The sequence below is a fragment of the Daktulosphaira vitifoliae genome, unplaced genomic scaffold (assembly GCF_025091365.1).
Source record: "Daktulosphaira vitifoliae isolate Bord-2020 unplaced genomic scaffold, ASM2509136v1 Scaffold_5, whole genome shotgun sequence".
Taxonomy (NCBI): Eukaryota; Metazoa; Arthropoda; class Insecta; order Hemiptera; family Phylloxeridae; genus Daktulosphaira; species Daktulosphaira vitifoliae.
Genome location: NW_026099576.1, coordinates 2,768,416 through 2,781,872, shown reverse-complemented (window position 1 = coordinate 2,781,872; position 13,457 = coordinate 2,768,416). Strand labels below are relative to the sequence as shown.

At 23.0% G+C, this 13,457-nt stretch overlaps 3 protein-coding genes across 3 annotated transcripts; 1 reads left to right on the top strand and 2 right to left on the bottom strand.

Moving 5' to 3' along the window:
- Window positions 1-767: 767 nt before the first annotated feature.
- LOC126907100 (uncharacterized) lies at window positions 768-2,631 on the bottom strand. The gene is made up of 2 exons (XM_050688165.1): window positions 2,236-2,631; window positions 768-1,260 (listed from the first exon to the last, which is right to left on the bottom strand). The coding sequence occupies exons 1-2, from the start codon at window positions 2,389-2,391 to the stop codon at window positions 1,003-1,005; spliced, it is 414 nt and encodes a 137-aa protein (XP_050544122.1). The 5' UTR covers window positions 2,392-2,631; the 3' UTR covers window positions 768-1,002.
- Window positions 2,632-4,649: 2,018 nt separating this feature from the next.
- Window positions 4,650-6,464, bottom strand: LOC126907096 (uncharacterized). Its single transcript, XM_050688143.1, has 2 exons — window positions 5,838-6,464; window positions 4,650-5,679 (listed from the first exon to the last, which is right to left on the bottom strand). Exons 1-2 carry the CDS (start codon window positions 5,843-5,845, stop codon window positions 5,145-5,147), a joined length of 543 nt encoding a protein of 180 aa, XP_050544100.1. The 5' UTR covers window positions 5,846-6,464; the 3' UTR covers window positions 4,650-5,144.
- Window positions 6,465-7,053: 589 nt separating this feature from the next.
- Window positions 7,054-8,893, top strand: LOC126907099 (V-type proton ATPase subunit e 2-like). Its single transcript, XM_050688164.1, has 5 exons — window positions 7,054-7,199; window positions 7,345-7,466; window positions 7,532-7,579; window positions 8,605-8,692; window positions 8,769-8,893. The coding sequence occupies exons 2-5, from the start codon at window positions 7,369-7,371 to the stop codon at window positions 8,796-8,798; spliced, it is 264 nt and encodes an 87-aa protein (XP_050544121.1). The 5' UTR covers window positions 7,054-7,199; window positions 7,345-7,368; the 3' UTR covers window positions 8,799-8,893.
- Window positions 8,894-13,457: the final 4,564 nt, after the last annotated feature.

The window sequence follows — 13,457 nt, the reverse complement described above, 5'->3', positions numbered from 1 at the left end:
AATGTTTTTGATGAAAACTTAAAAAATAGTATTCTAAAAGTTATTAAATAAAACTGGCAAGTTATATTCTAATGGAAATATTCTATTTTTCAAAAAAAATGTATAAGTTGTTTTTTTTTTAAACTTTAGTAAAAATCAAAGTCAAACCATATTACAACAAATAATTATTTAAAATTTTTACTATTTAGTATAAATATTTAATTAAGTTTTCAATGATAAGTACACAAAAAAATATGAAAGAATTCTATACAAGTCGTTGAAAAAATAATTCAAGTATACTTTATTTTGATTCACATTTTGCTCCTTGATAAAAATAAATAATAACCTTATTTAAAATTAAAAGCGGTTAAAATTAATTTTTAAATTTAAATTTAAAAAATTAATCGACAAAAAAATTGTTTAAGTAAGTTTTTAAAAAAACTTAATTAGAAATTTCATAATTAGTTTAAAATAAAAAAATTTGTTTTTTCTACAATTAAAATTTTAATCTACATAATTTGAATTTATCACGCATTTCTAATTCAAAGGACACACCTTAGTTTTTATCACATAGTTTTCCATAAAATAGATAAAAATTTATAGAATAAATAAATTTTCATTGTAATTATTAATTTAATAATTAAAGTTGAGTATATCATTTAACATGGAAAATTTATTTTAAATTATTAATATTAACAATTTCTTAAGTTATAACTCTATATAAATCATAATGTTAAGATGTTAAAATAGTAAAATAAATATTACTCATCAAATAGGCTGTATATTATCAATTAAACATTAAAATATTCTTACATATTATAGAATATATTTTACATGGTATTTTATATAATAAAATAATAGAAAACAGAGTTAAACAGTTTTAACAAAAAAATAATATAATAGTGTTTTAAATTACATTAATTTTCCTTGAATTAATTAAAAATATCTTTGTGAATCTGTAATTAATAAATACATGGGATGGGAAAATATTAAGGATATGATATAATTTATAAATTAAAATATTCAATAAAATTCTATTAAATATTCAATAAAGTAGTCGCATTGAGATTTTAAAACATTTGTAAGCGTTTTTAAAATCAAAACACTAATACTGTTTAAAGGTAAACGGGTAAATTCAATAATATCCTGGAATGAAGAAAAAAAAATTGGGTGTTTCCTATCTTGATAGCCTTCATGTGTTTTATTGTATCTTCTAAAATCACAACAAAAATTAATTGCTGTATCTCTATCTTCATGATGTATGTAATGGAATACAGTAGCCTAAACAAAAAAACCTAAAATATTCTCTGAAAATATAGTTTGAATACATATTTGTATTGTCAAAATATGTCAGTATTCATATAAAAAGTAATTTTTACTCCTCTATCACTGATGACTAATTTTGAATAAACAAGTTGAAAAAGCATTTAATTAAAAATAGCAATATCCAAAATCTTATTTTTGTTTATCTAATGTAATTATTCAATCAATATAAAAACAAAATTAATTTCTATATGTTATTAAAAATATGATAATTTTTAATGTTGAACAAAAAAAAGGGTTCAAAATAAATAATGTTGAACATTTTTTTACTATGGCCTCCTCCATTATGAAATCTTGGTTACACCACATTACCTATATCTTCCCTTAGCCTATATTTTAGTAAGTATTAGTAAATTTAAAAAAGGCATTGATTAGAACTATGGATTATCTCTTATTTGAAAATATACTCTGTGCATCTCTAAGACTATATAAACATTTTATAGGTTTATTATTTAAATTTTACAAGGCTATATTATAAAATTGTCTATTATGTTATATCATATGTTATAAAATACAGTGCATGACTATTGCTGGAGTCCATTACTAATGTTTGTTAGATGAAAAATATAAAGCTTTTCCAAGTTAATTTTCCTGTTTTTAGCATTCAAACATACATTTCAAATACTCATATAAAATTATTATTTTTAAATAATTTTAACTGGTTTCCTAAAATTCAAAAAATAATAATTAATTTTTTTTTGTGAAATGGAAAATAAAATGAATTAAATTTTGTTATTCATTTAAAAAATACAAAGATTACAATGTTTCAAATTTAATTTATTGTTTATATATTATTTTTGTTAGGATTAGTTCTTTAGTTCATTTTTAAAACAGAACAAAAATTCATTTTTGATGATTAAAATGAAATAATTTAAAAAACAAATCTTAGTAAACGTATAATTATATAATTACGTTATAACTCCAAAACCTTACTTCATAACTAGTTTTTAACATTTCCCTACGAAGAAGATACCTTCCATACTGAAACACATTTTGAACACTATAAATACTGCTAATAGGTGCACCATTAAAATAGCTTGATACATATTTAAATTCAGAAGAGTATATATTCACCAACTGGATATCCATTTTTTTTTTTTATTTAATTAAACCAACTATATTTTAAAGTAATTTTTAACTAGATATAATATTTTAACGGCAATTGCTGTTAAACAAAAACCAACTGATTATTTCATACCATAATCACAGACAATATGAAATATTGTCAACTAAATATACTTTCATATAGTCTGTGTTGAGTCTACAGATTAGTAATGATAAGTAATTGACAAGAGTAACAGTTGACAAACATACCATAAAAATACGATTAAAAATTCTAATGAATTAACAAAATTAATACCTTTTACTTACATTTAACATATGGCGCCAGGATGATTATTGGACACTTTTAACTTTAATCGAGTATACATGATTTAATTTTTCTATAATTATAATTTTGTTTTCTTTATAAATACAGTTACAAAATTACGTACGTTATTTATAGTAAATAAACGTTTAAATCTTTACAATTCTTTATGATATTTTGTTTCAATAGACACAAATTTTGTTTTTTCATCGATTTGAACGGGTTGGCGACAAACTGTTAGTCGTACCGTTTTGCGCTGAACTTAAACCAATATCGAACAGCTTCATCTATTTTGTCATACTAGTACACAACAGTGATCAACTGATTGATTGACTTAAAAAATAAGTAACATTTTCTTTAGTTTTTTGACACTGTATTTATCAATTTGTTTATGGACTGAATGAGCTTCATCTGAACTACAAAAATGTTAATAGCTGTTCGATTTTTCTATTTATACAATCATCCTTCAAAATTCTTATACGTGAATAACTACTAAAAATATGGAGTAAAAATTTTTTTTTTTTAATTGTGTGACTCATTTAATGACAATTTTTTTGGTAGCATTATTTATATTAAAAAATTACTGATTAAATTTTGCCACGTGGAAGGTGGACACCCTCATGACGGCCCTGTCATTAAATATATATTTCAAAGGCTAAGCATTAACGAGTTATAATTATGTTAAACTTTTTAACTTTGATTGTATATATCTTGTAGTTACAGCTTGCTTAATGGTACATTCGAGTAAATTATTATGAATTGCTTGAAATAATTAGTTAATTAGTGACATTTATGTGCTAATTTGTTAGTAAAAGTTCGAATTTTTCAGTAGAATATATAAAAAAAGAAATTAAGATATTGGTAGAATATAATAAGTCTTCTTGACGACACAGGCAGAAGTGCGATTAGACCGCAAAGAAAATTTCCGGTAGCCATCTAAAGTAAAATTTTAATTCGGTTAAAAGTGTCTGAATAATATTATTTTAAAATATGTTAATATTCTTTCAAAAAGTTGAAAATATTTTTCTTATACTCTTTAAAAAATCAGTAAAATATGCTAAAAATATTCTATTATTAAAATATATTCTCTTAAATTCAAAATACTTTTATAAACTTTTAAAAAAATGTATAAGAACTAAATTGATTATTACATATATTTTACAATTTAAAAAACACGTTTTATCTAAGTTTACAAGATAATTCAAAATTGAAATTCAAAAGACACTCATTTAGAAACTATTGAGAATTAAAATGAAAAATAGTAGTTTAAAATATTCTACAATAACGCGTAGCAAAATAATTTTTTTGGGGGATTTAAAAAATTTTATATTTAATTTCTTTAATGGAACTTCTATTTTTAGTTTACTAATAAAAATGTTACAATTTTGTTTATCTAATTTACCCAATCCATTACAGCATTTTAAATACATAGAGTACAAATATACCAGTAAATTTGTAAACTTGAAGGGATGAAAAAAAAAAAAATTGTTAAATATAATATTACATGTTATTGTTGGGTTTAAACCTAATATTTTATCTCTTCACAAAAATGTAAAATTTTTTAGAAGTTTTTTTTATAATTGTTAAACTTATAAAATTATTTTGTATTAATTAGCTTTTTATTCTTAAAAAAATCTTTTATAATAAATTATTGCAAAACATAAACATTGAAATTCCAATAAATTAATTAATATATTTTAAATTTTATATTTTTTTTTATACAAAATATTTATTATGAAATATTCTTAAATATGTAAACAGAAATATTTTGAAGCCCAGTTTTTTGTGAGTGCTGAAAAAAAATATGCATCTTCTTATTCCTCACCTAAATCCCAACTACTAGGGGTCGGCCACCCTTACCCTAAATTTCTACTCGACATGATCACTCACATTAACCTTCTCATATCGCATTCAATTACATCCATTTATCTATTTTATGGTCTTCTTCTACATCTTCTTCCATCAACATTCATTTCTATAACTGTGTTTTACAGTTATTAGTTACTGTTCTATAAAAGAAATATGTCCATAGTAACAAAATTCTGACCTCTAATCATAAGGAAAGATTTAATCTTAAATAAATTGGGTTTTTTCTAATTTTAATATAATAAATATGTTTTTAAAAAATGATTACTTAAAAGGATACTACAAAAATGAAATTTTCATTTATTGCTTACAAAAAAAAAAACTTTTATTGTAATTAGGTAACATTGGTGTATAAGAGCTAAATGTCTGAAGGTGCTAAAATGAGTTCATAAATCCCATTATACAACTTATAAATAAAATTTGTCTGTTTTTACCCCTTAATAATAATTCTAATCTATAATTATATTATTATACCTTTTATTCCTTTCCAATTAAAATAAGGTACCCAGTAATTATAGAAATGTAAATTTTTTAAAGTACAAAATTAATATACTATTCAAAAAAAATTTGTTTGTTTTCTCATATTTCATATTTTCCTAATTATCAACATTTATTTGATTCTTTTAATTCCAGGTAGGTCTACATTTGAATATAAACAGTAATTTTTCCACTTATTAGGTTTTACAGTTGCATAGTTTAAAGAAAATTTAGTAGGTTTTATGTTAAATACATGAAAATATTTCATTAGTTCATTTTCTTCGCGTTTAAGAAAACCTATCATAATTTTGGTGTAAAAATTATTATGGACAACTTTACAAACAGCTTCAAAGAGTTTTTCCATAGGGATGTAAAAGAAAGGAGGATCAAAAATAACGACTCGAAATTGGTTTTCTATCTCATGAGGATGTGTTATGTCGTAGTATTTAAATTTAGGTAAATAATCAAATCTTGTATCTATATCCAATAACACTTCTTCCCGTCCTTTCAAGTGCCAGGCATGAGCCAAACTAGGTGTTGTAAGACAACAACATTGCTCATAGAAGTCTTTAAGAGCATTCATTAAACGTTGAACAGTTTCTTCTGTCCAAAAATATTGTTCAAGATCATGTCGCTCCACAAATCCATCAGCAAACATTGATCTTAAGCTAAAAAAAACAATTTTATGCACGACTATAAAAACATATGAAACTATTTGTTTACAACAGAAAAATAATTGTTTAATAATTCCAAACTAGATATAAAAATATACTTATATCTTGTTTAGAACTTTTAAATTTTTTTTATTTAAATGTTTTTTACTAACTTTGACATTTTTAACGCTGCAATATTCTTCAGAGTTAAAGATTTAAATATATTTCTTTAATTTGTATAGATGACGCTCTTATCTCCAATGAATAACTAGGTACTGTATTGTTTAAATTTACACGTCCATAATACTTTGTATTACTTAGTACTTATTTGACTTTTATGTTTAAAGTTTTGTGTCATATTATCGAATAACACGAAATTATTTGTGACTAAGTAATATTAATAATATATCTAAGCTCGATTTAAGATATTTTACTTTCCTGGAAAAATTAATTGCTGACGTAGGTTATACTGTTAAACTTTTTATTTTCCTTATCACTTTATATATTTGATGAAAACATCTAATATAAAATTTGCTGTCTTAGATAGACGCATGTCATGAAGCAGATCTAATGATTTTTTCTCTGAGTAAATAATACTAAATGATTATTTTAATTTGGGTTAGGTTACATCCTATGACCCAGCGCCTAACCACAAACGAATAATATCACCATATTAGTTGCTCGTTTCCTTTCTATTTGAACAGTTTGTGTATTCTGTACATAAATCTTATTATATAATAAAACAAGGTAAAAAACTTTTTCTAGGAAAATTACTTATCATAGATTTTACTGAAAAAAGTTCAGTCACAGTTTAATTTTTTTATTCTGATTTAAACATTTCATACATTTAAACACACTTTTTTTAAACATCTAATATAATAAACATGAAATTATACAACTTGTATAATATACATTATACATTCAATTATGCATTTATACATAGATTATAAAAAACCTAAATGAAAGTAGTCATACTGAAGTTTTCGTGTCTTGAAGCTTACTTTATTAATTACAAAAATATGTGTATATTTTTATTTGTGTATATATAAATTTAAATTTTGATCCTTTTAATTGAGAATCTATTAAAAATAATTCAATCTTTTTATCAAAAATTTTATTAATATCGTTGAATCAAAGCATAATTCTAGATAGGTCTTATCTATAATCATAAACCAATGAGTTACAATAGATAGCTTTATCACAATATTTAGTATATTCAGTAAGTAAGCAACGGGCTTCTATTGTTAATATCAACTTACTTACTAAACATTTTGTATAACAAGGTATCATAAACCTTGATTCTATAAAATACACTAAACCATGGTTTGAAATAGAATTAATGTACCATGTATTCGTTTTTTATTTAATGATAAACATCTAGAAGTATATTTGATACTATAAAATCCAAGGGTATCAAGTGGTTAAAGGTTTTGATTAAAAAAAAAAAAAAAATAGTTAAAACCCAAATTTCTGTTACTAACTGGCTTTATTAAATTCTCATAACATTAATAATTACAGAAATTGTTTAAAAATCGGTAAGAATATATTTTTATATTTTCAGTTATCATTATGATTAATATTTTTTACATTTCCTTAGAAATTGACCACCAATTCATATTTTTAGTTTTTTCAATTATAATATTATATTTTTTACATTAATTACAACTCATTTTTTTTTAGGCAAGTAGTAGAAAATTGAAAACAATGGGTTTTGCTGTTTTTCCATTTTTATTTTTTACCATACTTTGGGGTGTGGTCGGTATTGTACTACCAATCATTGTTCCTAAAGGACCAGATAGAGGGTAATTTTATTTAATTTGTTCTATCTAGTATTATCTACTTAATATTTAAATATTTTTCTTTTTAGTATTCAACAGCTTGTATTAATGTTGACTGCTGGAACTTGTTATCTCTTGTGAGTAAACTTTTCATAATGTCTTCTCTAATTTTATATATGTTATGAAAATAGTATAAATTTAATTCAATGCCAGTTCAGTTAATTAAAAATTTACATGGAATTCAATGTACTTTTTAAAGTTATAGATCCATTAGAAATATTTTTTCTAATATAGGTTTCCTATACATGTTATGACACTTTTGATTATAATTTTAAAAGTATTATGTAATTAGTAATTTAGTAGATACTGAAACTATATGTATTAAAACAATTTAATTGTATATATGTTATATTGTAGTGTTCTAAGAGCCAGGTAATTTGGTTGTGAGCATTTTTATTGCAGTACAAAAGTAGTGCGAGTCATAAAAACACAATTACAATAGTTTATTGTTAATTTTACTGTTTTTAATCAGTATGTTTGTGCTGTTCAAGCATGTGATAAATATATTATTTAGGTGATATGATACTATCCTATACAAATGACAATTGCTCAATGTTTGTTGTAGCATTAAATACATTAAATGTTATCTTAAACCCAAATTATTTTTATTTTTATATTGTAGATTATAATTTTTTATTATTTTATATTGACATCCTTATAATCTACGCCCTTCTAATTTATGTAGTAAAAGTGCTAGCAAGCAAATAATATGGAACCATATAACATAGTTACTAGAAATCTTTGGTAATTCAAGAAATTTCTTGATAGTAAAAGTAATCATTGAAAAGTTAGGATTTTGATGATATGAACTAGAATTATGTACATTTTTAATTTAATGCCTTATCATAATTTTTTATTGAGACCAGGCATGAGCATAATATAAGGTTGGAATTTCAATCACTCGATTTTGAATATTTCATTGGTGAATAAATTATAATCAAAATAATGAGTGTTTGATTCTGTTACTCCTTTTTCTACTTATGTAACCGATGCAAAGAATAGCTGTTTTTAAACATGAGAAAATTAGGGAATTTAAAAATTAAAATATTTGATTATCCTGACGTGACAGAAAAAATTAATTTTTTTCATATCTAAAATTTAGCTGGCTTTGCTGTTATATGGCACAAATGAATCCTTTAATTGGACCAAAATTAAGTCAGCATGCAATATTGATAATGGCACGTGAATGGGTAAATATTTAATTTTATTTTTTATTACAAAATTTTATTATAAGGTAAAATATGTATCTTATATTTATTTTTTTAGGGTTATCCAATAACAGACTTAGCAAAGTAATGATTAAAATTCTTATTTTATTTTTATTTTATTAGTTTTCAAAAATTTTAATCATTCCATTTTTTAATCAGTTGATTAGTTTACTCGATTCATAAATTTCTTATGTATAATTATTATTAATTTTTATTTATTATACTTCAAACACTTTATAAAATATACTTTGTACTGAACAATTTTTTTTAAGAATTCCACATTTCTATAGTACTTTGTTGTGATTTCTATCTACAATTATTCATTTAAAAATAATTTAGAATGCAATCACATGATTTGATTTTGATTCAATCATGTGTAAAACAATGCTTTCAACATAAATGTGTGTTATTGATTAAGTCAAACTATTACATACTCTATTGAATACTTATAAAATATATAATTTTATCCATAATCTAATTTTTGGTTTTAATTAATTTGTGTATTTTTTTTTAATTTTGTCATTATTATCCTAATAAAAATTGGATTTTAATTTAAGTATTCATACATTTATATGTTTTTATGCATTCAGTAAATAAGTTTCCAATTTTAGATTACCTCTATTGTCAATTTCTCATATTAATTAAATAATTTACTTGAGTTTTAATGTTATCAATTTATTGTTTTACTATGTTCATTATTATAATATTGAGTTAGATATATATATATATATATATATATATACATTAATTTAAGTAAATAAAATTACAATGTTTGTAAAGAATTTACTTGTAAAATAAAAATGTTTGAGAACAAATTTAAAACCATTTTATTGATTTTGAAAATTAAGATTTAATTCAATTTATACACATTTGGGTGGTAATATTATATTTATTTATAGAGATTTTTCAGACCTAACTGACAACACTTATAACATTTGATACAGTTATCATACTATTATATTTTCTTTTTTTTAATGCTTTTTTGTTTAGAACATTTTTAGCTTCGATGCGAAGCTGAAAAGGTATTAATTTTACTATGAAGTGTTTTTTTTTTTGTGTCTGTATACGCTCAATCTCAGCTCTCACTGAACCGATTTTGATGAAAAATATGTCAAAAGATCACAAATCGTATCTAGTTGAAGACATTATCCTCAAAAATTGAAAAAAAATCCCTCGTTCCTCGTAAACGGGGGAAATCCCCCAAAAAATTACAAATTTAAAAATCACTAATTTTCGATATTTTTTCAATTTTTTTTACTTAAAAGTGCCATAACTTTTTCAAAAATGAACAAATCAATATAATTTTTTTTTTTATAGATACCTTAGATATTTACCTATCATTTTATATATATTTTTTATATATTTGACCCTTTCCCTGTCCACAGGAAGGGTTTCAAAATGGTAATTTTTTTACAAAAAATTAACTTTTTCAACTTAACTTTTGAAAATGTTCCGGAAAGACTGACACTTTTATATATATCTTAAATTAAAGCTAATGTAATATACTTTAATTTGAAAAAAAAAAATTTGACCTCTGGACTTGTCTTCATGGTAAAAATGACTACCGTATGCAAAAATATGCTATTTTTTTGAAAAAATTCTTGATATTATATTTTACATTTTTTAACATTATGATGCTATAACTTTTTAAAAAATGCATGAATCAATTCTATTCTTTAACAATAAATACTTTATATTTACCTCTTTCATTCGACATACTTTTTTTTTAAATCTGACCTTTTCCCTTTATACAGGGGTGGTGCAAACCTTTTAAAATGCGTATAGAAAGTAGAACATTTTCAACTTAACTTTTGAAATTGTTCCGGAAAGACTGATACTTTTATATATAACTTTGAAATTTGAACTAGCTTAAATAGCCAATTTTTTCTTCGACGGTAGCAACATACGGTTGCCGAATCGGTAAAACTTGTGTTTAACGCGTTGGGGTACAAGATTCCAACTCCCGTGTATGGCAATGAATTTTTTGCATTTTTTCTTAATTCTTTTTAAGTTAGTATAAATTTTTAACTCGTTTGATTTTTATCTCATTTACATTCAATAACTTCAATAAAGATCAAGGACCCTATCACTTTAGTCGCTCCTTGCAAGAAGAAATTTCTTATTCGTATTAAAATTATTTTACTATATTTTAAGTTTTAGCTTCGATGCAAAGCTGAGAAGATATTTTTTTGTGACTATCATTTATTTTCTCTGCTCTAACTTGACCTACTTTTTTCAACGATACGTCCAATGACTACAATTCGTATCTAGTTGAAGATATTACTCTCAAAAATTGAAAAAAAAATTCTAATTTATCAATTAAACAGTTAGTTATTACATCGTCTCCATAAAGACAATTAAAATCATTAATTTCTAATGTTTTCAAAATATTTATTAACGAATGAAGTTTGATATGATAGGTTTCAACTACAAAATTAAATCATTTTACTTTGTAATTTAATAATTTTTTTACTCTATTTGTGTGTGCTACTACTAGACTATAATATTACAAATTTTTTTTGTAACGTGTTGCTATATAAATCATTTCTAAAAAAAATGATTATTTATTCTCCTGAATTAACAATTGATTTTTACAAATGTAATCAAATTTTATAATACGCTCAATTAAGTAAATCTTTTTAACAACTTTGTTTTGATTGGTTCATTTAGTTAAAGTAAATCATTAAAATTAATTAAGTTCTCAATATTTCAATTATAGAATCTTTTCAACAAACAACAAAAGTTCCTAGGAAATTATTACTATTACTTCTATTTAAGTTATCTATTACCATAAAAATGCAAAAAAATATTGAGCTTTTCTGATAAATTTACAATAAATAGTAATTATAAAACTTTCTGACTGCATATTGATCTTAACGATACAATTTTTTTAATTGTCCAATTTTCTATTTAATGTCAATGTCAATGTCAAACTTGTCAATTGAGCTAAAAGTTATGGTAAAGTAAATTATTTTTTTTTATTATAAACATTTACAACAATCAACTTTAAACGATTAAAAAAATAGGTTAAATATGTCATTTTCCTTATTTTTAACATATTAATAATCAAATTAATATTAAATATTATATCAAATCAGTATTAATTTAAAACAATTTTTTTTGTTCTTAATTATTTTTTTTTATATGTAAAAACTATTTTTTAATAATATTAAAACTTAGAAGTTATAGAAAAAGTCTAATTGCACATTTTAAAACATCGCGAAAAGTTGATTTAGAATAGTATATTTTTGTTTCTGATGGAAGTTCCTTGTAGTCCAGTGTATAAAACTTATAACTTTGTTAATTGTTATAACTTTATCAAAAATGACCAAATCAGTATATTTTTTTTTATTTAGATGCATGTCTTTATCTATCTGTTTTTGTTTTTTATAAATCTAACCCTTTACCTGCCCACAAGAGGGATTCAAAATATTAACTTTTTTTTTTTTAGTTAAAGTAAATCATTAAAATTAATTCAGTTCTGGATATTTCAATAGTAGAATCTTTTTAAATATCAAAAATTACTTAGAAATGATTACTATGATTTCTATTTAAGTGTTCTATTACGATAAAAATGCAAAAAATAATGAGTTTTTCTGATAAATTTACAATAAATAATAATTANTGGTCTAAATAACCTTTAATTACAAGAAACCATACAGAAGATAATGCCTCTGTCAGATATTGAAAAGTCAGCTATAATTATTGAACAAGCAAAGACTCAACTTAAGGCTTTTGAGCAACCTATTTCTAACATAGATGTATCCAGTGTATCAAGAACAAAAATTGTAAATCTTATAAAGAAAATTTAAAGTTAACGCAAAATCATTTTGCAGATATTACTTTAGATGGACATGTTCAATGTTAAAAGTGTGGAAAAAAGATGCATTCTAATAAAAGTCAATGTCTAGCAGCAAATTTAAGTGCCGTTCATGTTGTTAAACAGGACATTGGGACAAATGTTATATTAAGTCAGGTAAAGCTAAAATTAGTTATGAAAAAATTAGGAAACCTAGAAATATATATAACAATAATATTAATGCTTTAGCTGACATAAATTGTATTTTATCAATCAATAGAAATTAAATAAGTAATTAATAACATTTGAATTTGAAACAGCAGCTGTTAGATCTAACATAGACAAAAATTTATAATCAAATATATATATAATGAAGAATGTAAGATACTTATAATGTTAGGTAACAAAACCTTAAAATTACCTTTGGCAGTTACTCAAGGTAATGGAGTTTCACTTTTTGGTAGTGATTGGATAGAAGTTTTTAATTTAAATATTAACCCAGAACATGTTAGAAGAGAATTTATGTCAACAGATACCTATTATAGGTATTCTATAATAGAACCATCAACTCCTTTATATCTATGGAATACTCCAGACAAACCATGACATAGAATACACTAAGATTTTACTGGTCCCTATGATGAAATGATTTGGTTTGTTGTAATAGATGCATATTCTAGACAGTTGAAGATGTTTTCTATGAAAAATGTTGATACTTCATCAGTTATTAAAAGCTTACTTTCTATCATATCTCAATTTGGTCTTTTTATATTTATAATTTCAGACAATTGAACTCAATTTACCTCTAAATTATTTAAAGAATTTTGTATATCCAATAATATTTAGTTTATATTAACAACTCCATATAACAGTAGAAGCAATGGAAAAGTTGTAAGAGTGATACATAAATTTAAAATCAGGTTTACTCAATCTAAAGACTGGTACATA

Coding starts and splice junctions, on each gene's coding strand:
- LOC126907100 (XM_050688165.1), bottom strand. CDS start 2,391: ATGGATATCCAGTTGGTGAATATATACTCTTCTGAATTTAAATATGTA. Junction 1,261..2,235: donor TGTTAAAAACTAGTTATGAA/GTAAGGTTTTGG, acceptor TTTTTTGTTTAG/GCTACTGTATTCCATTACAT.
- LOC126907099 (XM_050688164.1), top strand. CDS start 7,369: ATGGGTTTTGCTGTTTTTCCATTTTTATTTTTTACCATACTTTGGGGT. Junction 7,580..8,604: donor GCTGGAACTTGTTATCTCTT/GTGAGTAAACTT, acceptor TCTAAAATTTAG/CTGGCTTTGCTGTTATATGG. Junction 8,693..8,768: donor TGATAATGGCACGTGAATGG/GTAAATATTTAA, acceptor TTATTTTTTTAG/GGTTATCCAATAACAGACTT.